The following is a 25486-nucleotide window of genomic DNA, read 5'->3' as shown; positions in this document are numbered from 1 at the left end:
GGAAATATTATAAGATCTCTGTTAAAAGTAGATATATTGACTAGTTAATGAATTTTATATCATATAAATTAAATTAATCAGATCAGATCTAAATTCCGAACATCATATATTTTGGCTCAAAATGATAAGTACAAAAGATAAGTACATGACCTAAGAATGTTATCTACTAGAGAGTTGACAGTAGAGATAGAATTTCTCATCTACAATAGTATGTCCTATATAAAATTATTCCCTCTGTTTCACAAAGAGTGATATGGTTTGACTTGACATAAAGTTTTAGAAAATAAAGAAGAATTTTGAATCTTGTGGTCCTAAATTAAAGTTATGTCAAATGTACTAAATTGCCCTTCAATCTTGTGGCTTTAAACATGTCACGTGAAAAGCTAAATTAAAATGTTACCAAAAAAAAAAAGAGGTCATTCTTTTTTAAACAGACTAAAAAAGAAAGGAGGTCATTATTTTTGAAACGAAGGAAGTACTCCCTCCGTCCACAATTATTTTGCAGGTATACTAAAAATAGATGTCCAAGATTAATTGTCAATTTAAACAATCAAGAAATAATTAGTCATTTTTTTCCAATTCTGCCCTTAATGATAGTGTAGTTCAATTGAAAAGTTATGTGGACTTTTGGTATTCTTGGTATTGTAGGGTTATATTAGTCAAATTACACATTGTATTAAATTTTTCTTGAGAAACGTGCATGACCTTACCCTGACAAACAATTGTGGACGGAGGGAGTATTAACTAGTTGAGCTTAGAGAAAAGTGGCCAACCCAATTGGAATATCTCAAGAGATAGATACCATATGAGTGGATATCATAAGGTAATTCCAATGGTAGTTTTCACAATAAACAACAAAAAGTGGTTTATCTAAAGAGTGTATGTATGGTGGGGTTCAAGGATGAACCTATTATTATTATTATAGCTATTCGTTTAATTGAATTCATAACTTTTGAGACAAAATATAAATTTATGTATAAAAATTCAGAAAGCTATAAGAATAATAAATAGTAGAGAAGAATCTATGAACAATATGGACAGAGCTAGTATAGAATTTGCGAATTTGTCCAATTCTAATTTAATGTTTAGAAAATTTATTAACTACGTATAAATTATTTAGTTAGAATCAATAGTTTGAAATAATTAAAATTTAAACTTACAAAGTTTAGATTTTAACTCCTCCTATACGTATAAGTTATTTAAATCTTAGAAATATAGAATTGAGGGAGATGATTGGTTCCCCAAATCTCTGCGGTAAAGCAGAAGAGTCTGACTTTGGTGGGTATTGAAGACTTGATTTGTCATTGACCTTGTTATAATATCATCCTTCTTAAAATATATTTTTTTAAATGTAATAAAAATTAAAATTAAAATAGTTTTTTAACACTAAAATTAAAAAGAATTTTATACACAAATGAACGAAATAAAGAAGAATAAAGATGGAAATAGATGAGAGGAGAAGGGTTATAAATAAGTTGAAACACTCCTTTTGGGATGACTCAATTGGTTTAGAGAATGATTATTTAATGACATAATACATAAATATATCATTTAACTTGGTCATAGGCTCTTAGCTTACGTTTATGTCTTCCATCTTTAGATATACACAAGTAGATACTTAAACTTGTATAAAATGAACAAATAAACACACACCCTATGCTACATCCTCATGCAATTTGTGACCTACGGGTGTTCAGTATGTATTATGTCACATAAAACTCATGTGTCTATTTGTGAAATTTTACTCAAATTTAAGTGTCTACTTATGCACACATAAATTTGAAGGACATAAATATGAAATAAAATCAAAAAAACACATTTATGTATTATTTTATTTATATTCATAATTCAAAATTAATTTCTCCGACTTTTAATCGAGCTCATCACACGATTCTTTTGTAATGCCATTGAAAAATTCATTATCGCTACCCACCTGGGTGCAGTATCTTATCCTGTACCCCTTTAGCCCTCTTTTTTATGCACCAACTTGATCTCATTTTTTTGCTCCCACTAGCCCCACTTTTTTTGTCAACCCACGTGAACGGTGAACGCCCATCTCTTTTTTTATTACTTTTTCGCAACTTCAACCAACTCTCTCTTAATTACCTCTATATTTTCTACCCTATATATATATACAACATAATCACACCTATAAAACACAAGAGAGAAGAAATCATCACCACTTTTTCATTTTCTCTCAATTTTCAAATTAGCAACAAAAAAATGCCTCCCAGTTCTTCAGATTCATCTGTTTTACTCCAACGAATTAGCTCTAACAATACTCATGACTTTGCTTACAAGGAATCTCATCATCAATTACAGAGGCGCATGCCGATTCCCTGTTCGACGGAAGTACCCGATTCTGTTTCCCGGTACCATACTCACACTGTAAGTCCTGACCAGTGCTGCTCCGCCGTGATTCAGCGGATCTCAGCTCCCGTCTCCACCGTATGGTCGGTGGTCCGCCGATTCGACAATCCGCAGGCGTATAAGCATTTTGTTAAGAGCTGTCATGTTGTTGTTGGCGACGGTGACGTCGGTACTTTACGGGAAGTCCGTGTGATTTCCGGTCTCCCTGCTGCTAGTAGCACGGAGAGGCTTGAGATCCTCGACGACGAACGCCACGTCATCAGTTTTAGCGTTGTCGGCGGGGACCACCGGTTAGCGAATTACCGATCTGTGACTACGCTTCACACGGAACCGAGCTCCGGCAATGGAGCGGCGACGACGGCGGTGGATACGATCGTTGTGGAATCGTACGTCGTTGATGTACCGCCTGGTAATACTAGAGAAGAGACATGCGTTTTTGTGGATACAATCGTGAAATGCAACCTTCAATCGTTATCTCAGATCGCACGGAATTCAAGCAGATGAAAATCTTCGTGAATTTTGAAAATGTATTGCGGATCAAGTTGCTCTGACTCTTCATTTTTATCATATTCGTGTCAGATATTTCAAAAATACATACTGTAGGTAGTATTTTTGAAGAATTTGATTCACATATATTCATATTTTGAAGAGTTCGAGAAACAGGTTGCGGAATCGGAATTAATGAAGACAACTAATTGATGATGCTTGTGGTGATGATCTGATGATATCATATGCGATGCATGATTGTTTCGTTGCACCTTTATTAGGTGTGTGTTAATCTCCTTGTCATCCCTTGTTGAAGATAAGTTCTTGATCAAATTAATCTTGTACTTTGCTTAATTAATTTCATACTCTATAATTTTGTCTATATTGTTTTCTTTATCGATTTCTTTACTACGGTGTGAGATAGATTCAGATATCTTAATTTTAATAATCGTCTAAGATTTGATTTGATTTGTTTTTAGAGCTAAATATATTGAATATACATAGCTTAATCGCAACAAAAGAATGAACAAAAATGATTTGATGTATAAGCAACAATTAAGTTGAAAGTGCACATGCATGAATTAGCCGACTCTTGAATACACCCAATGGTTACTAGCCAGCTAAACTTGATCATTTATAATTCCTAAAAGGCAATTAGATTAAATTAAGTAATCACAATAGGTACCTAAACTAAGACAAAATTAAATGTACGTAGTACAATACACCCTTTCAATTTTAATTTAAATAAGTAAGTACTTATCGATTAAGGGAAAATAGGTACTTAACTAATATGGTACGGAACAAGTAAATACGTTTTTTTCCACGTTTTGTGGTTATTTTTCTTTTCCTTCGCTTATTAAAGGTAAAACTCACAAATAATAGGTACTCTCTTCGTCTCATTTTATGTGAGGTAGTTTGACTCGGCACGGAGTTTAAGAAAAAAATTTTAAAAAAAACTTGTGGTCCAAAATAAATGATAGAATGTGTGGCTGTAAATTATTTATAAAGGGTAAAATATAAATTTTATAGTTAAATTGTTACTTAATATAAAAATGTTTCATTCTTTTGAAATTGACTAAAAAGAAAAGTAAGTCACATAAATTGGGACAAATGACATAAATTGGAACAGAGGGGTAATAACTATTTTTTTTTTGGAAAGTGTGTTCACATTATGTATATATAGTTAAAATAAACAATAATTTTTTATTTTTTATTTTTAAAAAAAAAAGATAACAGAACATGGTGTAGAATCAAACAAGATACTCTGCAAGTTGGAAGGTGACTTTAGTAATTTTTTTATTTTTATTTTTTAAAAAGAAACCAACTAGCTTATCTATCTATATCAATAAAATAAATAGTAGCAGCAAGTTGCAAATATTTGAATAATTTTTATATGCAAGTTGGAAATATTTGAATAATTTATTTAGGCAAGTTGCAAGAGGCTTTGCTGTTTCTCACCTCAGCTCTATTGTTGGCTTTTGGCATTGAATATTGTTAGAAGGGATTTGTGGCTACAAGTTGCAAAGTCGGTATTAAATTTAATAGAGACTTGATGATCCTCGTGATTCTTGTCCACCTATTTTTAGTTCCTATTCAATCTACAAAGTTGCAAGTGGGTGCCTTTGTTTGTTATAAAAAAAAATAATCAAACTCTTGTCGATAAAGTAAAAGTTCAGATAATTGAGTTCTCCATTAAAATTTACATTAAAACGCATGAAAGAAGATATTTAAAGCTCAATTTATTGCGACAACAAATATACTGTTTTTACTTCGACTTAAGATTAAATTAGATCACTTTTCTGTACTTCCTCTATCCAACAATATAGTTATCCATTATCGACTTGACACAAATTTTAAGAAATGATAAATAATAAAGGTAATGTTACTATATTATTTTTTGAATATAGTATTAAATTTAATGCTTTTGAAAGTGTATTAGATATAGACACTAAGGGATCGTTTGTACAAAGATTAATAACGCAAGAATTAGTAATGCAGGGATTAGTAAGGTAAGGTTTATTTTTACCAAGTGTTTGGTTAATTATTTTCCCACCTCATCTTGTGTTTGGATTAAAACTCTATCAAAAGCTTTTTTTCCAATTACACCCTTGAATTATTATGTAATTAGGTCAAGGTAGATAATTGCCGGACAATATTATTTTTATGACCTTCTAACTAGCTATGAGAAGAACAATTTTGTTGTCATGTTTGCTATTTTTTTACTTGAATTATTTGAGGATAAATAATTGTCATCTTAATAAATTGATCACTCAAAAAATGTCATTTTTAAATTCTAAAAATATAACTCATCTACTTTTAAAATCGAAAACACGGTCAACAATGGTAAAATTGAATAAACCATCTACATTACACATAAAAATGGCAAGTTGTAGTTTTAATATGTATGTAATTTTTTAAATTGTTCAAAATATAAATAATTAGAAAACCACACAAATAAACAACTCACATTTCAAATTTGTATTGGATTTATTTAGTAACAAACGACTCTCTCTAAATAATTTGTAAGCTAATTTATTTAAATAAATTTACTTGTACAAATATAATTCATAAAATCAAGAAAACAAACAAAATAATTAAAATGATTTGAGGGATATTTTTGTCTTTACATAGACTTATCCCATGGTATTATATCCTATGTATTACTAATACCTCCAAATGGAAGGTGTTAGTAATACATCATATAATACCATGTAGGAGATATAACTAAACAATGGATTAGTTATATATAGGCCAAATTTCTACCAAACATAGTACTAAATAATACCGTACATAATACATGTACTATTTCTTCTAATGCGGCCTACCAAACGACCCCTAAAGAGTAAATTATCTCTTGATTTTTTAAACTGAATAAATATTATTAAACAATTATTTTTAGTTTATTGGACAAGTAAAGATAAATAGAGGAAGTAACACATCATTAAGTAATGCTTTCATAATGTTTAACGGTTATAGTAGAACTAGAATGGTATGCATTTTTCCATACTTGATAAGAGATTTCAAGTCATAGATATGGAATCACATTGTATCCCAAAAAAATAGACGTGTGAATTTGAATTTGTCAAATAAAAAAATATTAGACTTCGAATAAAAGAAAATAGTAGAGAAAGTGATATCTTATTATATGCTACCATTTGAATGAAGAAATAAGTTGCAAAAAAATAATAATTGTACTTTAATTAGCAGTTGCCCCTATTATTTCTTAGAGATCATCTCTGTAAAAAGGATTATGCAACTAAAATATTACTGACAATAAGTCGTAGAATCGATATACCAATAATTATGCTAATTACCTAATTTGTTATATTTAAATAATAAATTTGAGTTAAAATACATACTACTATCACTTAATTATAATTAAATGATAATTCTTATGTATAAATATACATGATCTGAACCTATTTATTTTGTTGTATGAATCGAGTCCGAATAAATTTTTTTGATGTACAATTGGGGGTGCTATATCCTTGCACCCCACCTCGCTTACTTACTAACCGTTTATCTTATTTGACCACAATATTTTTTTATTTAGGTTCATATATTTGATGAGTTAAAGATGTCATGTACTGTCTAATCACTTTTTCTTAGTTCTTCTTCGATCCACATCTCCTTCTCCTTAAATCTAGCCAATCTCTCACACGTTCTCACTAAAGTATTTGTGCTCCTCCTCCATCCATGGAATCTTTCAATGATATCCATGCGAAAATTAGTAACTCCAATTATTCACGAACAGGCAGAGGCCTATGTGTCACATTTTAAAAAGAAGAAGAAATATATGATTGAAACGTAACAAGTTTGTTGGGATCGTATATTAGCTATACATCACAATTCACAATAATATAAGTTTGTGAAAGACTTGAAAAAATATATTATTGAAACGTAACAAGTTCGTTGGAATCCTATGTGAGCTATGCATCACAGTAATATAAATTTGTGAAAGACTGGCTCGTTTGATATGCGGGATCGAATAGTAATCCCATGAGATAAAATATGGAACTATTTATCTTGCTTTCGGTTGGTTAGATAAATAAATAATAATCCATCAATTTCATAAGATGTATTAAATTTTCAGGAAAGGACATGTATATAGATAGATAAATATTTGTTCTTTAGCTTGAGGATCATATTACAATGAAGATGAGCATCTTTCTAGGGGCGGAGTTAGATAGGGTCAACATAAGCGGATTTAACATAATGTTAGGGGATTTGAACCCTCTTCAGAGAAAATATTATTATTTATGCGTGATTAAAATTATTTTTTATGCATATATAGTATATTTTGAACTCCCTTTGATTAGTTTATGTGTTTACTTCTTCAGATTTTGAACCCCTTATTAAAAATCCTAGCTCCGCCACCGAAGATCGAACACAATTTTTTATATTCATTTTGATAGAAATTATATTATTTATATATAACTAAAATTATTTTATGTATATATAATCGATGTTAAATTTTCTTTGATGTATATTTAATTATTTCTTCATGAAAATTCTGACTACTTATAAACAAGAACACTTATCATCTTTCATATTCTTATTATGTTAATTTTTGTATAAACTGTCATGTGATAATTAGTAGGTACAGGTGCTAAACAGGTGATAAAGTTAAATTTAAGCCAATCAAAATGATTGCATAGATGAATGTATTATCATTCCAATTCCTATCTTCTAATGATATGATTTATTACCCTTTAAATAAACCAGTTAATTTTAATTTGTCTCACTTAATAATTAAACGTATATCTAGTGGGACATAATTTTTTTTAAAATGTGAGTGATAATTTATAATATATATATATGATATTATAAATTTATACGCTACAAAAAAGTTATTTAGTTTAAGAGACAAAAATTATAAATCAACACAAAATAGGAACAAAAGTACAAATGACCCTCCAATTATGTCTAAATTTACCTGTGTCAAAATTGACTAACTAATAGATTATAATTCACTACGGCCAATTCTTACTAAATTTATTTATTTTCTTATAATTTATTTATACCAACAAGATTGATAAAACTTTTTTCCTTTCTCTCAAAATATTGTTTAAATATTTTAATAAAAAATTTCATAAATCAATTTAAGGTATATACATAATTTAAGTCAGCTCAACTTTGGCATGACCTGAATTTGAATGAATTTAAATGAATCGAATTAATAAATATGCATATTAATAACTCATCTACCCTACCCCTCCAACACCACCACCACAAATTAATACAGTTGGACGAATTATATTTTCATGTTTTAATTTTTTCCACTTCTATTACTCCCTTCGTTCACTTTTAATTTTTTTTTTTTTTTTTGTAAGTACCTAACAAAAATATTTTCTTATTATATTCGAGTTTCGATTTGAATACATTGTATTCAATGCGTGATTTGTATGTACATGAGATACACTATCTTTCTTGCTCTTTCGTTCCTCTCCTTATTTATATTTGTATTTCACAATTTCATGTATCTCTGTCCCAGTAGAATATGAAAGCACATGCATTTGACTCTATATGCATAAGCTCGTATCAAATTCTGTAAGTGTATCTATGTATTCAATATTAATTTTGTAATCATTGAGCAACCATATATATAAGATAACACCAAAATTAGAGAAGAAAGAAGCAAAATCACCAAAACACAACTAATGTTCATAAACAAAATTTGGCACTACATGACTCCAAATCCACCTCTATTAGTTCTCAATCGAAGATTAATATGAGAGGAACAATTTACCCAAAAAATAGCATAATCGAACAAGAAACTAAGCAGGAATCACAATCTTCAACGGGCTACTAAGGGTGAAAATTTTGTGGAAAAAAATTCTTCATATTCTCTATCTATTTCTCTCTAAAATCTAAAGAGGTCTTACCTATGCACCATCGTAATGAGCTTATGGGTACGAAGGACTAGTCCATATTGAACTTTTATTTATGAGTTTTCTTTATTTAACCACATAGGAAGAAAAAAAAAGATCTAAAATTCAACGCCTCAAACGCACCTTATTTTCATCTCATCACAATAGCCCCATCACCACCACCCGACACCTCTATTCCCCCACTCCCATCTTCCACAATAATTGTTTAGATTATATACAAGTGATTTTATAATAATACTTTTTGCTTATATATTAAAAAAAAAAGTAAAACACTTACTTATTTTTTATTTCTTTTATACCAAATACGTCACTAGGATAGTGCTATTTTTCAATTACAAAAGCAAAAAAATTGACCAGTAAATGCTATTTCTACAAAAGCCTTCTCATAAATTTCTCCATTTTCTTCTATTTATAACTTGTTATATTTCCTTATTTTTCGAACATCTCAACCAATGGGCAAATATAAAATAGACTTTTATGGCATGATCATGAAAAATCACGTTTTCCCTATTAAGATACATTTTAAAAATCCATTTAACATGTAGAAAGAAAGAAAAACAAATATTTATACAAATGTAAATCATTATGATATACAAATTTGTACCTGTTGATATATGTCTATATATACATAGGGACAATTTCTTGCTTATTTATTGCTAACAAATTCCACTCTAATCATCAAATAATAATAAATTAAATATCCATGCTGAAGAAACAATTTTTAAAATAATCTTTGAATAAAACAAAAGAATCCAATAAATATATGCTAACTCCATCAATTGCTATTTTGTCCCTCACTCTTTAAAAAAAATGATTTACGTTATACTTTTCTTTTTTGCATATTTAATAATTATGGATGAAGCACAAAACATTAAAAAAAATTAATTATTAATTGTAATGGGAACCACGTTAAAATATGTAACACAAACTTTCTTAGTTAGATGCACGTTAACAAGGAATCAATAAGGTCTACCCTTCCCGTTGTTAATAAACACCACAATTTAATGGTATTTTAATTTAGGAATAATAGTTCTTTTGTCTCTCTAATTATTGATGGGATGCATTATGGTTTTAGTTAATCATAATACATGTTAGGTAATGTTATTTAAATTTATATATATTCTTATGCATATAAAAAATACTATTTGATCGTATATAGGAACAAAAGGTGAATATTACAATTTATTAAAGGTTATATACATGCTTAACTACCCTATACTAGGATTAAAATAGGGTTTGTTTGTAATTACAACAAAAACAATAATAACAAATTTTATAAGTGAGATATGAGGAGGTTAAAATATATGCACATTTTATTTCTATCTCGCGAAGATAAACTATTTTTGAAAGACCCCGACTTAAGTAACACAATTTATCTACAAGGTGTTATTTAATAAGATGCATTAAAAAAAAATACATGTACAAATAACTTTGTGTGTAGTATTAAAACTTTGTTTGGTACTTATTTTCAACCTATGTATAACTAACTAAGGCAATGATGGTATTAACAATGTAAATGGTTTTAATGCATGCATTAACATGATTAAAAACATAGTTGTCCTTCAAAACTTTTTTTACATCCTTTCCATTATATATTTAGTAGATTTTACACAAATCTCATAGTGTTAAAGAGCTAATTACATTCTATCCATATTCTTTCCCAAATTACAAAAAATTGGTGGAATCCGAATACATCCCAAAACGTCCGGATACATCGCGTCTCGGTTTCGAATATCCCTCAACGTCCTGATACATCATGTCTCGGTTTCGGATATATCACTCAACGTTTCGATACATCGCGTAAAGTGATGTATTCGTCTGATACATCGTGAAGAGTAACATTCTGATACATCACGTACAACTCGATACATTGTAAAGTGATGTATCCGACCGATACATCATATAAAGTGATGTATCCCAACGATACATATGTAAAGTAAGGATTTTTGCAATTTTTTCAAATGGAAGAGAATTTTTATAAAATAGAGTAAAATAAATTGTATATTTAGGTAATTTTTCTTTATATGTACATAGGTATTTTTGTAAACAATTATTTTATTTTAAAAATCATGCAATACATGATATTTTTAATACATCAAAATCAGACACTGCATAAGAAATAATTTCAGCATAACTAATACACTTTATTCCACAATATTCTTATATACCTTATCAAACAATTTCAATTGTGGAACTAGCTCAATTTGATTGGAGAACAAGTTAGTCGAGATAAATCATCCTAGAATTAGTTATCACACAATTATTATCTCATCCTTAATGTGAAAAAATAACACTATAATTTCAAAAAATATTATCCCAATCAAACATAAAATAAAGAATTATCTCTTATTCCGCGTACCAATCGAGTCCCAAAAATATAGTATGATTTTCATAATTAGTAGTTTTTGCCAAATAAGCAAACAAAATCATCAATATTATTATTTTCATTGAAGTTATTCAGATTTATAAGGATTGTCATTGTCGGTTGTCCAAATTAGATTAGTCAATCAACATTCTTTCAGTCTTCTTCATTTCTCTCTCAAAAAAACACAAAAAAAATGCACAAATGGCCGAAGAAGAAAACTCAGTATCCTCTTATAGCACTCGTTTTCTTCATCTTCATTGTTTTCTCTATTCTCTATAATGAAATTTACATTCATGAAATTCAGTCAAAACACTCCACTCACCATACTGATGATGATGATTCATCTACTTCAGCCAAGGAAGAAGAAGAAGACCCTTTGTTCCAATCTGTGAAAAACCTTACCCTACCAAGAATTCCTCCTGGTTAGTTTTCTAGATTCGACATTTTTCTTCGTTTTATGAGCAAGTTTTTAAGGGATTGTTTGTGGGGTTTTTTCAATTTTTGAATATGGTGTTTTTTTCTGCATTTTCTTGAAATTGAAGTTCAGAAACAAGGACCCTTTTGATTAATTTCAATTTTTTTTGCGAATTGAATATGCCCCCCCCCCCCTTGCATTTTCATGAAATTGGAGTTCAGTAATAAGGACCCTTTTGATTAATTTCAATTTTTCTGCGAAATAATGCTTTGATGTTTGTTTATTTTTGAGCTCAACTGAAGGGATTTGTGTTTTCTGGTGTTTTTAGTGCCGTTGGATAAATCTAGTGCTTGTCACTCTACTGTGAAGTATAGTGGAAAGAGAGCTGAATGGGATAGCTTTAAACCGGAGTCCGGTGGCCGGAGAGAAATGCCGGAAACATGTGATTATTTTTCTGGTGAATGGGTGTTTGATAATAGTTCACATCCATTGTATAAAGAGTCTGATTGTCCTTATATGTCCGATCAATTGGCGTGCCACAAGCATGGTAGGCAAGATCTGGAGTATCAGTACTGGAGATGGCAACCTCATAACTGCAATTTGAAGAGGTAAATTTTGATTCTTTCTGCTTTTTGTGTAATATTCTAGCTCATTTGTTATTGTACCTATTTATGCCTGACCATGTTTAGTATATATATCTAATATTAGCATTCAGATGAAAGAGCGTTAATGTGGTTCATTGACACATCATCGTATTGATTTAGTAAATATAGGTATTTTAATGATACGGGTAAATATGCACCATTTGTTAGACGGCAAGTATATATGCACCTTTTCCCTTCTAAGTATAATAGGCTAATAGATGAAAGAATATGTGAGTAATTTCATAGTACTAACCAAATGATAAAATCTCAGATTAGTTAATCTCACCCTATAATGTTTGATTTCTTGTATTATGTTGTAGAAGTTGTTATGTGTTAATGTTGATATGCAGGTGGAATGTGACTGAAATGTGGGAGAAATTAAGAGGGAAGAGACTAATGTTTGTGGGAGACTCACTGAATAGAGGACAGTGGATATCGATGGTGTGTCTAATGCAATCTGTTATTCCAGCTGATAAGAAGTTCATGACACCACAAGCCCACCTTTCAATATTTAGAGCAGAGGTGAAGTGAACTTATATTCAGTATATGAAATGTATCATTCGACTAAGTGATCTCTAACTTTATATGATGTCAAGTTTAAATGTACTTCTTATCTGTTGATGGTGATGATTACGTCAAGATAATTTAATATCCGTTACTAAATTCAAGTGTTTATCTGTTGATGACAGGAATACAATGCCAGCATAGAGTTTCTTTGGGCTCCACTTCTTGTCGAATCAAATTCTGATGATCCAGTTGATCACAGACTCTCTGAGCGAATACTGCGTCCAGATTCTCTTCTTAGGCATTCATCAGAATGGATGCATGCCGATATATTGGTCTTCAATTCATATCTTTGGTGGAGACAGGGCCCTGTTAAGTTATTGTAAGTATGAACTCTAATTAGGTAATTAGGTCTTGACTTAAAGCAAAAATGCCAAGAACTAATATTTGACTTCTCAGGAAGCTGATAAATGAAAATTTAAAATATATAACGGTGGAAAGGAGGAGTGCCTGATTTCTCTATTGCTATTTTATCTCGGCTGAATTTCCCTATTTCATATTTCTTCAAATTGCAAACTCTCAGCTCACCAGGAACTTTAAAACTATTTATATTTCTAACTTAGAATTAATGGAAATTTCACAAAGAAAAGAGGATTGCATTCTTATCAGTTTTGTTACATTTTTAGATGGAGTTCTGAAGAAAATGGAGTTTGCGAGGAAATAAATGGATTGGGAGGCATGGAGTTAGCTATGGACGCCTGGGCAAATTGGGTGGATTCCAATGTTGATCCTGCGAAGAAGGTCTTTTTTGTCACAATGTCCCCTACGCATTTCACGTAAGTGAGGAGCTCTTCTTTCACTGCTAAAGCTTACTTTGAGTACTTAACTACAAATTGTTAATTATTTGTCAAACGTGACATGAGTTTTTGTTGGATAACAGTGTGCTAGGTGACTCGGCTGTAACAATTCTGAGGCATAGTGCATGAATTTGACTTGATTCTAAACTTTAAAAAAAAATTTATTTTATTTTATATGAACAATTAAGAGAATGAAAGTAGCATCTTTTGTGTATGTTGATTTTTTAATCTAATGTTAAGTAGTTGATGTAAAAGTTTTAGTTAGTTTGTCAATTCAGACCAAATTGGTGAACTGAACAGATCAAAAGTTTGCACAGAGCATAAAGCTCTCAATTTGATTTGCCTATGTGTATTGTTGATAGAATTCCCAGATATCTTGCACTATGACTATTGAGTCCATTCTGTAGGGAATGCTCATGAAGAACCATAATCACTTGTCTTGTGCGTGAACACATTTCTGATTACAAGATTGAATCAGTGCGGAGCAAGGGCAAGTGACCATTCTAATTATCCATTTCTAATACACGTTGGGGTCAAAAGGGCAGTTCAGAACTTTCATGTTCTGCAAATGGGACTAACGGAAATGAGGATGCTGCGGTGGATGTGTGGGCTACTAGGAGAGACAAAATTAGAAATGAGGATCTTCGGGACTTGGTGTGGATGTCTTTCTGTGGTAGACAAGATGAGGGAAGTGAATTGAGATGGTTCATACTTGTGAAGAAGAGAGATGCAAATGCCCTAGTGAGGAGGTGAGAGAGGTTGGCTGTGGTGAGCTTCAGGAGAGGGAGAGGTAGACCAAAAAAACATTGGGAAGAGATGATTTTTTCTGGACATGGTGCTTCTCCAGCCTATTGAGGACATGTCGTTAGATAGAAAGTAATAAAGGTCGCCGGTTAGGGTGTTAAGTTAGTAGTTGAGCGTCGTCTCATTGTCCAGCGTGACTCCTTGCATACTAGTAGTATTAGCACCATCCTCGTACTTTTTAGTCCCTCGATTTCTGCTACTACATGTTGGCTATCATTTTATTTTGTTGTGGTTAATGTTGTTGCTTTTCTCTGTATGCTTTAGAATGCTTTCCCTATTATTTGCTTTATCTTTATTACTTTTGTTTCCTCCTTTTAAATCTGCTTTGATATGTGTTATTTGAGCCGAGGGTCTTTCAGAAACAGTCTCTCTACCTCCTTGAGGTGTGGCTAGGTCTGCGTACATTCTACCCTCCCCCGACCCCTCCTGTGGGGATTTCAGTGGGTCTGTTGTTGGGGTCAAAGGGCCATAATATTTAGTTTTATGTTTTAATACGGCCAGTTGCTGAAATCCAACATGAAAGATTCTTCTTGTGTATTTCCTACCATAAGAAATCAAATCTTTTGTTGTTTTCTTCTTTCAACATTCAGGAAAGGAGAATGGGAACCAGGAAGTGAAGGAAACTGCTACAACGAGAAGCTTCCCTTGAATGGAACATACTGGGGCGTAGATTCCGACTTGCCCACAATGCAGATGGTGGAGAGAACACTCGCTAGGTTAGGCTCAACGGTTAACGTTCTCAACATAACTCAGCTCTCAGATTACAGGAAAGACGGCCACCCTTCTATCTACCGTAAGTTTTGGGAGGCGTTGACTCCTGAGAGATTAGCAGACCCTGCAAGTTACTCGGATTGCATCCATTGGTGCTTGCCTGGCGTGCCTGATGTATGGAATGAACTGCTATTTCAGTTTTTGTGAAAAAACAGGTACACTTTGTAAGTAATCATGCCACTATCGATCCTTGGGAGAAGAAAAAGGAATGTTCACTCCCTTGAACGTATAATGTACATCTCAAAAGAGCATAGAGTGTTTCGTCTGTTAGGTATTGAAGCAAAATCTTGAACCTCAAGGTTTATTACGAAATGCTTCTTTCGTTTGAGTTTGGTTTGATAGTTTGGTGATTCTCGATACAAGTGTTGGTGGGGAGGTAGTGTATGTACCCGCTGAACTAGCTGAGGTTTGCTCAAATGAGTGTATACCACGAACCGTGTACATACATTCATTCATATATGTGAGTTTTGGAAATACTTTAGAGGGAGTAAGATTCATGTGCAAGTTTTTATTTGGTGGTATGGAACAAATGGAAATTGAATGGCTTCTCACTTTTATTCTCAATGATGATAGAACAAATGTATAAAATTTTGTAATTTCCATATCTTCCTAGTACTTGTATTTGTTTTTATTTGTCAAATGTTCAGATGAACCCTTACTAGCTCCGCCTCTGTTTGCATGCCTCCATTACGTTATATAAACGATCAAGCAAACACAACTTTACCCTAGTCTTCTAATTATCTCGTAATTAGTTATCAATATAAGCTAATATCTTGCGAAAACATGCAAGTTTTTTTTTTCTTTCCAAAAATCGTTATCTGTTTATAATTTTTTATTTTATTTATAATAATCATATTATAATGGTACACTCTTTGTAAAATTAGATCATTATAACAAACTTACTCTAATATCCTTGTGCTTAAATATTTTATAATAGCCAAAAAGACAATGTTATATTTTGTTGGAAATATAGCTTTAATAAGTTTCGCTAGTGTAAAGGATTGAACACGTTAAAATTACAGTGTAAACATTGGAAGATGCGATTATTTTTTTTGGTCATTGTTTCCACCAAATTTCATCTTACATTCTTTTAGCCAATGTAAATATGAATATCTTTTGTGATTTTAAATGATTTATCTTTTAAAAAGCAAAAGAACAACAATATATTAGTCTAATAGCACCCAAATGTGTGATTTAGTAATTAGAGATCTCAAATTTAAATTTTAGCATAACTTATAAATTTTAACTTTGATGGATAGAGTGAAGCGACATGTATCCCGCATAATTAGTTGAAATGTGGGCAAACTAATCCAGACAGTCAGACACCATGGTTATCAAATATATATATGATTTTACAAATGAGATCTAAGAAAGATTAGAAGTATGCAAACCTTATTTCTATCTCTATAAAGTAAAGAGATTTATTCTAAAAGATGCTTACCTTTAAAAAGTACTGAATAATTTTTATTTCTAAACAATTTTAATAAAATTTAAAATGTCAAATATCATTATAGTTGTGTACCAATCCATTACGGTAACAAACCAAATAAGGTCCAAAACAAACTATAATGTTAGTACTCCCTCCGTTCTAAAACAAATTAATCATTTCTCCCCATAAAATTTCCAAAATATTAAGATAATATTTATTTTTAAAACGAGGCTTATTTCGAAACAACTAAAAAGTAAAAAATTGGTAAATGGGCTCGTATGAGCCACAAAATTTGGCGCCCTCGAGTGTCAGTACAGTGTACTTACTAAGGTAGTGTACTACTAACAAATTTGAAAATACTTTTCGAAATTTACAATAATCTATCATTAATCGTAAATTTTTTATATATCTTTTAAATATTTTAAATTATTAATTATTGTGATTTATAATACTTTTTACTTAGTTTACAAATATATAAACTTCATTTCATTTTTTTTAAAGATTTCATGCATAAACATCAGATCAAATTTAAATTATTTGACTCTCATAAAATAAAATGTGTTACATAAATTGAGACAAATAAAATATTATCGAAAGATATTTTATATGGTACGGAGTATTTTTACTTGTGCACTTGAATTTTACGGGAGGAGGAGTGCGTATCAAAGAACTTGTATTTCAGCCGTTAATTCAGTTGATAACAAAAACAAAATCAAAAACTCATAATTCACCTTTCTTCTCCACGAATCTAGAAAAACCAGATTCTATTCACCTACATATTTATATACATATATTTTTTTTCTCTATACAATTGAGCAGCCATGGCGTCTAGTCTTTACCACCAATGTATTAATCCCTTATTTACTCAATCTCTTCACCGGAAAAATCAGAATTACAGTTATTTCTGCTACTCTACTAATCAACTAAGAAATAATTATACTAATTGCTCAGCTCGACTCCGAACTACACTCCTCAAATCATCTAGTGACAAAAATCCTAAAACCTTATCACAAAATTCGATTCCTAACTCAAATTCCGATTCCGGCGAAAGTCGGGTCAAGAATTCGGATCCTGACCCGGTACCCGAACCGGATATTCCATCATCGTCATTGTGGGATTCAGTCACTTCCCTGCTGTATTATCTTCAACACACTTGTTTTTGTTAATTATTTATTTTTGTGTTTTCTCCTGATTTGTGGGTTGGGTTATTTGCAGGGAAGTGCTGAAATTGGATGGAATTGGATGGGATATTGTGTCAATTGCGTTGCCCGCAGCGTTAGCTCTTGCTTCTGATCCCATTACTTCACTTGTTGATACTGCATTTGTTGGACATTTAGGTATGATTAGTATCTCCTCTTTGTTATGGTTTAATGTAATATTTGTTCACTTTATGAAATCAATGGATAATTTTATACTTGGTTCTTAATCTACCCTTATAATTAATTATAGTCATTTCTCTATTACATATTTTGAGACATTATATTAATAATATTTAAAAGATGATATAATATTATTACCCTTCTATATATAGTTTCTTAAGAAGTGTGCAAAGTCAATAGTATACAGGTATTGTTGGACAGAGGGAGTAGTTAGTAGGATTAAGATAGAAGATAAAGATATGTTTTACCTATTATTTACAACTTAGTACTCACTCGTCCCAAAATAGTTGTCACATTTCGCTTCCCGAGATTCAGACTATAAGTTGCAATTCATTTGATATTAATAGGTCACATTTCGCTTCCCGAGATTCAAACTATAAGTTGCAATTCATCTGATATTAATTGGTGACAAAATACATTGAAGTGTCAAACAGACACCTAAGCTATCTCCTTTTCTTGAGTTTCACACCTTTACTATTGGGAGTGTGAGCGTTTGAGAAACACACCTCAAGTTATATGTGATGGTATGTGTATTAAACTCTTTTTTTTAAAATAAAATAAAATTGTCACGTGGAAAACAATTCCACCGAGGCAAAAGGTTAAAAGTTAAAATGAAGAACAAATCAAATTAGCCTCTGAAAGAATAAAAAATGGAGAAGGGAGGAAGAGGAGGAGCTAAGTACTCACACATTTGGTCCAGTCAGCATTGAGGTGTGTTTCTCAAACTTAAGTGATAGTTTAGGTGTGTTTCTCACACTTCCAACAGTTTAGGTATCAAACTCAAAAAAATGATTAGTTTAGGTGTGTTTTTGACACTTAATTCTTAAAATGTTGGTTAAATTTCATGTAGTTTGATTTTCAAGAGGCACAATATGACAAGTATTTTGGAACGGAAGGGGGCAAGTGTTAAGATACTACTCTTCTGAGATGGCTGAAAAAAAGTAGGAGAGAATTAAAAATATTTTGAAATGATAAAGTGCAACATACTGGTTCATGTTTGTGTTACTTATCTATGCATGTGTTTTGTAGGATCTGTTGAATTGGCAGCAGTAGGTATTTCGGTATCAGTTTTCAACCTCATCTCGAAATTGTTCAATGTTCCTTTGCTCAACGTCACAACTTCATTCGTTGCTGAAGAGCAGGCATTAATTGCTAAAGGTGACAATGATTTTTTGTCGAAGCATCTCGTGTTAATTTGTCAAACATTGTTTGTCGCTGATATGAGTTATATTTTTGTTCTTAAACTAGATAGCTCACCTGATTCACAAAGCAAGATACTACTTCCTTCAGTATCAACTTCTTTACTACTTGCCCTCGGCCTTGGCATTGTGGAAGCTGTTGGACTTTTTGTTGGCTCCGGTTTCCTGATGAATACCATGGGTATATCTGTTGTATGTCTTAATTTGGAAATCAATTTTATCTTCTAGCATGAGGCCTAACTTCTTGGATTTATGCTTCCCCTTATGTTGTGTATTGCTGTTTGCTAAAGATATTCAGTGTAAGTCTATTTGGGCTTGTTGATGTGTCACAGGATTCACCGATGCGTGCACCAGCTGAGCAATTCCTTACGATGAGGGCATTTGGAGCTCCACCAGTCGTTATTGCACTTGCTGCTCAAGGAACATTTCGTGGATTTAAGGACACAAAAACTCCTTTATATGCTGTTGGCAAGTATCAATGATGCCCAATTACTTCTCTGATCTACATAAAGCAAATCCAAGTGAAATCAATACTGACATGTTGTGCCTGATAATCCGGTTTCATAAATATTATTTATAGATTTTTGGCTGATAACTGCTTCTAGCTGTAAAGTTTTTGTTTAGATATTAATTTCACAAATTCATTAGTAAAGTTGAGATAAAAATGTTTTGTTTACGTGTAGCCCTTTTAGTTGAGCCCTATGCTTTTCATATTAAGCCTCAATATACAATAAGTTTTCCTACATAAGTATAGTTACAAACATATAGGTAGAAGGCACTACTTTAGACGTTTGACTTCATTTAAATTCATACGTCTTGGCGAAGTAGGGATAAGACCAGCTTTTATTGAAGACTTCTTTAGCTCACTCAACGACGGAGAAACTACTCTGGGACAGTGTTATCAAAAGCAGAAAGAGAAAAAAACTCTAAGGTCTGTTGAGGCTTTAAGTGCAAATAAAACATGGGCTTTAATGAAATATGGCTCAAAGGGAGAAAAATTACAAACATATGAACAAAGAAATTGAAAAAAATCACGATAAAGTGAAATATCAATTGTTTTAGTGTAACCTCTTCAGAAGAGGCTCATTGGCAAGGAAAAGTATGCCGTAGAATCGCTCAACACGTTTTGAGCCTCGCTTCATGGCCTAAGCGCATCTTTGACAATATTGCTCTAGGGGATGCTACTACCTTATGAGATGTACCTAGAGTATGGCTTTATATCAACGAAGTATTGTCGTTGCTCGATGGAAAGCCCCCTCCCTGGCAACCCCACCCCCCTCAGTATGGCCTGATAAATAGGACTTTTTTTTAGTTATGTCTCAAATGTTTGAGTAAAATATTGATACTTCTACTTCCATATCTGACAAAGGAGTTCTGGATTGTCAGGAGGTGGTAACTTGCTAAATGCATTATTGTCTCCAATTTTGATATTCACCTTTGGTTTTGGCGTTAGTGGTGCTGCAATTGCTGGTGTGATTTCTGAGTATGTTGTTGGCGGTAAACCAAACCGTAGCTACTCTATACATGATTAACTTGCTGTCCATTTTCTTTGTCTTATTTTTTTGTTTGATCAACATTTTTACCAGATACTTGACTGCTTCTATCCTTCTGTGGAAATTAAACGGGAAAGTTCTTCTTATTGCTCCAGACGTTAACGTGGGAAAATTTCCTCAGTATCTTAAATCTGGTACTTTCTTGGTAACTCTTGAAACAACACCTGAATCAGGATACATTTGGTGGTTAACAAAGAGAGTTTTGATAAAAGGACTCCCCTTTTGTGTGAATAATCTGTTTGACACTACATTCAAATGTGTCCTACTGAATCTCCTATTGCAGCAGCTAGTGAAACTTGAGTATAGCTGCATATAAAGATATTTATCCACAGTTGAAGTGACTACTTTAGATTAAAAATATTTTTTCAAGATTTGATATGAATTTCATTTACATTTGAAGATAGAGTAAGGGTGAAATGACGAGTATACATCAAATTTAAGTTAGAAAAACAATTTTGCATGAGATCCAAAGTAATGACAAGTATTTTGCATGATATATCTCTAATATGATATACAAGCTTTTGGTTAAGTTCAAGTCCATTTTAATTTTGCATTTGTTGAGCATATTCTTTTTAGGCATGGAAAATTAGTATTTGGATAGAGCACCTTATGTTGCAAAAGGAAACCTAACACACTAAGGCTTTCATGTACCAAACACATAAACGAGCATTTGGTCTTTGAGTGACTGCAGAAATTTTTGCATGTCCGAAGCCCGTCAAATGATAATTAAGAGCGTCTCTTGTGGACTTTATCAGAATATATTGAAATTCTCTTATCTTTTTCAAAATAAAAAGATCAAACGTTTCTTAGGTTAAGCTTGTTCTTGTCTTTTCTAGGTGCACTTCTAATAGGGAGGACTTTAGCACTTCTAATTACCACTACGCTGTCAACGGCTCTGGCAGCACGAGAGGGCCCCGTGCCTATGGCTGGTCATCAGATATGTGTTGAAGTTTGGCTAGCAGTATCTTTGCTAACTGATGCCTTGGCACTTGCCGGGCAGGTGAGTATACTTTAACTTAACGTATTTGTTTTCTCTGCTGTCATTTCTGACTTTACTTAATAATTTTTAGAAAGTTTGCTCAGCAGCTCTAATTTACGTCTCAATAAAATTCATTTTTATTAGTGATTAGGACCTCAATGTGGCTCCCTGTAACAAATGGAAGTATCATATGACTCTTGAATTTCTTCTTTTAATTTTTAATCTTTTTGGTTACCAATGAAGTCACAGGATTTTCTTTAACAGAGGTTCACAACGAGATTATAGTTAGTGTCCTATTCGGATAATTTCCATTGAATTATTGCTTTCAATCATTAGTTATGATATATGAGTTTAATCTTTCGTTTTCTTAAATATTGCATTCTTATTCTGTTGATCTTTAGGCTCTCCTTGCCGGTGGAGTTTCTCAAGGTAATTATCGCCAAGCACGCGAAGTGGTTTATAAAGTTCTACAGGTAACTTTCATTCTTGCTCCCGCAGTAGTCTTTATCGACTTTCAACTATGATTACTGACTTAGCTTTTAAGAGAAAACAGGAATAATAGAAACACTGACCTGCTACATCTTTTATTCATTATGTGAAAATCTTGTCAGATTGGTGCATTGACAGGAGTTGCCTTGGGTTTTAGCTTGTTCGTTGGTTTTGGAGCACTCTCCGCCTTATTCAGCACGGACTCTGAAGTTGTGGAAATTGCCAAATCTGGTACTCTGGTATGAAAATCTTATCCAGATTCCCTCAGCATACTTCCCTTAGGATTTTGAACCCCAAACAGTGCATGTTCCCCTAAGTTTACGTTAAGACTACAATTCCTACTTTGCACCAGCTAGGTAATTTCGATATCATGAAATAGTTTTGGTCATTTATAGATGTAATTACATGGCTGTCATTTCTAACCTTGTACAGAGCTGTCAGGTTTTGTTATCCGGATTAACTTTGATATTTAAATGATAAACTACTTAATTCTTTTCTTATTACTATGATCTATTGGACAGTTTGTTGCTGGATCTCAGCCAGTAAATGCCATTGCCTTCGTTCTTGATGGGCTCTATTATGGTGTTTCAGACTTCGAATTTGCTGCATATTCTATGGTAAGCATTATGGCACATCACTGTTTTTTTTTTTGGAGAATCATGATCTGCGATACCAGAAATAAAGACTTCAAAACTTTGCATTAATTGAATCTCTCTTAGTGGAAAATTAAAAGGGGAAAAAAGTTAGCAGAGTCTATATGGTTCAATGAGGTGATCAGAGTGTCAAACAAAAAGAAATCGTTACATGATATTTGCATTTCTGGTTAGGTTAATGCTTTGTCAGTAACAAAACCTTGTAAGAAGACGTTTGGAACGAAAAGTCTAGAGAAGAGCAAAAAAAAGGATCAAGCAATAAGTTGTCCTGGAAGCTGATTACACATAGTAATGAATTGTTGTCCCATTATTTGAAGCATAGCCACACTGTGCTACAGCTGCTAGGGGTATGTGCAGCAATGAATGAAGTAAAGCCGAGAACATACATATCAATTTGAGTTAGCCGGGTTTTAGCCAATCAATGAGATGCTTCTTGAACATTCTTGAATCGGTGTAGCTAATTGAATTCAATGCAAGCACCAATATAGGAAAAAAATAACGATAGTGGCTTTGGAGTGTGTCCTACATTGTGACAAACATTTAAAATATCATCAGACTATAACCCCTCCTTCTGATTCAGCTTCGTGTCTTTGACAAACAGTTTGTGATTGGAATAATCTCCTCAATCTTCTTACTTGTGGCTGCACCATTGTTCGGTCTTCCTGGCGTCTGGGCGGGACTCTTTCTCTTTGTTGCCTTGCGTGTTGTAGCTGGACTTTGGAGGTAAATCTCTCATGTCTATCTCTTTCGCCAACCTTTGAGAGTGGTAATTTTATGAATTGAACCAAGTTGCATATACTGTTACTTTTCATTATAGACTTTTTGACAAGTACTTGTGAATACTAGGCTACAAACAAGAGATGGACCATGGAAATTTCTTCGGACGGATATGGAACAGGATAGTGTCTGACTTTCAATGAGCAAGTAATTGATTCTCTATAACGATCGGGGGATACTCTATTAGGCTTATGCCAAGGATGGCGCGAATTGCTGATGATCATACATCATCCAGGCATTTGCAGATCTTGGCAAAATTGAACTCCTGATATCCGGACAGATAATTCTACAGTACAGGCTTGTCAATTTCATCCATCTCTTTGGTCAGTCTCTACTGAGGGGTTGACGATTTATCCTCGAGATTGCTATTGTGGAGGTTTGAAGAATCCATGATCAAGCTACATCATCTCTATGACCACTAACTTGGGAATCTTTTTCGCCATTTTTCTTCGATTTGTGAAATAATTCAAAAGAGAGAGAGAGTTCGACTTCGACCAAGTGATCCTTGTAAAGTTGAACAGTTTATAACTTGACACATACAATTGTATGCTAATGTAAAAGTTTCATTCTTCATGTACTCTCTATTTCTGGATAAGTCCATTTGCCTTCTTGCTCTGCAGTCTCATTTTTCAAGATTTCGTATCCCCTTGTAAAGGCTCGTGATAATGCTCTTGTGGAACTAGGCTTGTGTGAGAATGTTGAATTGTGTGACCATTTGGTATTTCTTTTGTGGTGTTAAAAGCTGAAGTAGGGGAGCAAATCCAACTAGAAAAACTCACATTGGGCTTAGGGATAATCAGACTCAAACTGATGAACAACTAAGTTATATTAGAGAGAGCATATTTTGAATTGTGTGATTATTCCATCGAAAACATTAAGTTGTTAGAAAACACATTTTTATTTACTTAATTACGTATTCAAACAGAGAGAAACTTTGGTAAGCTACAATATCTGCTACATCATGCATGCAATAGGAGGAACAGAGATTTCAATTGCAGTTCTAGTCCAAAATTACCATCTTATCTTTTTTTCCCTCATGGACAAAGTTATTCCGTACCTATAATGGTAAAAGGTAGGAGGTACACTATGAAATAGTCAAGGTGCATGCAAGTTGGCCTTAGACACCACGATTAAAAAAAGAGAGGCCAAATATGTCCTTAAACTACATGAAATTATTTGACACATGATAAACGAACATATTAAAACCAAAAGTATCCAACTCTCTCTACATTAAAGTTCACATTATGTGTAGGGAACTTTAAATTGTCGCCTTTAAGGTATAGTACATAATTTTCTAAACCAAAAAGTTGGTGGGGCTTCAAATTACAACATGTCTTCTTTTGAATTATTCAAATTACACATGGAGATATGGAAATTTCAAACCGGCAAATAATGTGCTTTATGATTGAGAAGGACAGATGAAAATACAATATAATGCAAGATCTAATTGGTTTGGCCAAGTTTTTAGGAGGCCAAAAACGTTTTTTTTTAATTGAATACAATGCGAGATATAGTTGGTTTGGTTGTTTGGGCCCATATATAGTTGATTTGGCAAAGCTTTTAGGAGCCCAAAAACGTCTTTTTTTAATACAAGGTAAGATATAGTTAGTTTGGTCCCAGCAGTGGAGTCAATATTTTTATTAAGGGTGACAAAATATAAAGTAAAAAAGTATATGCTGCTATTAGGAATAGAGAATATACAACCTCAAGCAGTTCTCACAATCCCTTAACTACTACACTAAGTGGTGTTTGGATGCCTTATTTTTAGTGACTTTTGGCTTTCAAGTTATTTTTTTCAAGTTTTGAAAGTGTTTGGATAACTCAAAAAATGCTTGTAAGCACATTTTTAAGACCGAAAAAGTAGAAAAAAAAGAAGAAGTCAAAAGTTGGGTTTTCCCAACTTATGATTTATAAATTTTAA

At 32.5% G+C, this 25486-nt stretch overlaps 3 protein-coding genes across 3 annotated transcripts; all 3 read left to right on the top strand.

Annotated features, from left to right (window-relative positions):
* Nucleotides 1–2161: 2161 nt before the first annotated feature.
* Nucleotides 2162–3238, top strand: LOC125808605 (abscisic acid receptor PYL4). The gene has a single exon (XM_049488283.1). It carries the CDS (start codon nucleotides 2224–2226, stop codon nucleotides 2872–2874), a length of 651 nt encoding a protein of 216 aa, XP_049344240.1. The 5' UTR covers nucleotides 2162–2223; the 3' UTR covers nucleotides 2875–3238.
* An 8019-nt stretch (nucleotides 3239–11257) lies between these two features.
* LOC125808600 (protein trichome birefringence-like 35) lies at nucleotides 11258–15565 on the top strand. The gene is made up of 6 exons (XM_049488277.1): nucleotides 11258–11534; nucleotides 11856–12135; nucleotides 12522–12693; nucleotides 12861–13057; nucleotides 13362–13511; nucleotides 14927–15565. Exons 1-6 carry the CDS (start codon nucleotides 11306–11308, stop codon nucleotides 15252–15254), a joined length of 1356 nt encoding a protein of 451 aa, XP_049344234.1. The 5' UTR covers nucleotides 11258–11305; the 3' UTR covers nucleotides 15255–15565.
* A 1786-nt stretch (nucleotides 15566–17351) lies between these two features.
* LOC125808595 (protein DETOXIFICATION 44, chloroplastic) lies at nucleotides 17352–24043 on the top strand. Its single transcript, XM_049488271.1, has 13 exons — nucleotides 17352–17671; nucleotides 17752–17873; nucleotides 18945–19073; nucleotides 19164–19306; nucleotides 19447–19582; nucleotides 20501–20597; nucleotides 20701–20801; nucleotides 21504–21667; nucleotides 22048–22119; nucleotides 22258–22374; nucleotides 22657–22752; nucleotides 23390–23511; nucleotides 23635–24043. The coding sequence occupies exons 1-13, from the start codon at nucleotides 17358–17360 to the stop codon at nucleotides 23696–23698; spliced, it is 1677 nt and encodes a 558-aa protein (XP_049344228.1). The 5' UTR covers nucleotides 17352–17357; the 3' UTR covers nucleotides 23699–24043.
* Nucleotides 24044–25486: the final 1443 nt, after the last annotated feature.

This window comes from Solanum verrucosum, unplaced genomic scaffold, assembly GCF_900185275.1.
Source record: "Solanum verrucosum unplaced genomic scaffold, falcon-dt-bn FXZP01000654.1, whole genome shotgun sequence".
In the NCBI taxonomy this organism is placed as follows: domain Eukaryota; kingdom Viridiplantae; phylum Streptophyta; class Magnoliopsida; order Solanales; family Solanaceae; genus Solanum; species Solanum verrucosum.
This window is presented reverse-complemented; position numbering and strand designations above follow the sequence as displayed.

Coding starts and splice junctions, on each gene's coding strand:
- LOC125808605 (XM_049488283.1), top strand. CDS start 2,224: ATGCCTCCCAGTTCTTCAGATTCATCTGTTTTACTCCAACGAATTAGC.
- LOC125808600 (XM_049488277.1), top strand. CDS start 11,306: ATGCACAAATGGCCGAAGAAGAAAACTCAGTATCCTCTTATAGCACTC. Junction 11,535..11,855: donor CCTACCAAGAATTCCTCCTG/GTTAGTTTTCTA, acceptor TGGTGTTTTTAG/TGCCGTTGGATAAATCTAGT. Junction 12,694..12,860: donor TTTCAATATTTAGAGCAGAG/GTGAAGTGAACT, acceptor TGTTGATGACAG/GAATACAATGCCAGCATAGA.
- LOC125808595 (XM_049488271.1), top strand. CDS start 17,358: ATGGCGTCTAGTCTTTACCACCAATGTATTAATCCCTTATTTACTCAA. Junction 19,307..19,446: donor ATACCATGGGTATATCTGTT/GTATGTCTTAAT, acceptor GATGTGTCACAG/GATTCACCGATGCGTGCACC. Junction 22,120..22,257: donor TGGTTTATAAAGTTCTACAG/GTAACTTTCATT, acceptor AAATCTTGTCAG/ATTGGTGCATTGACAGGAGT.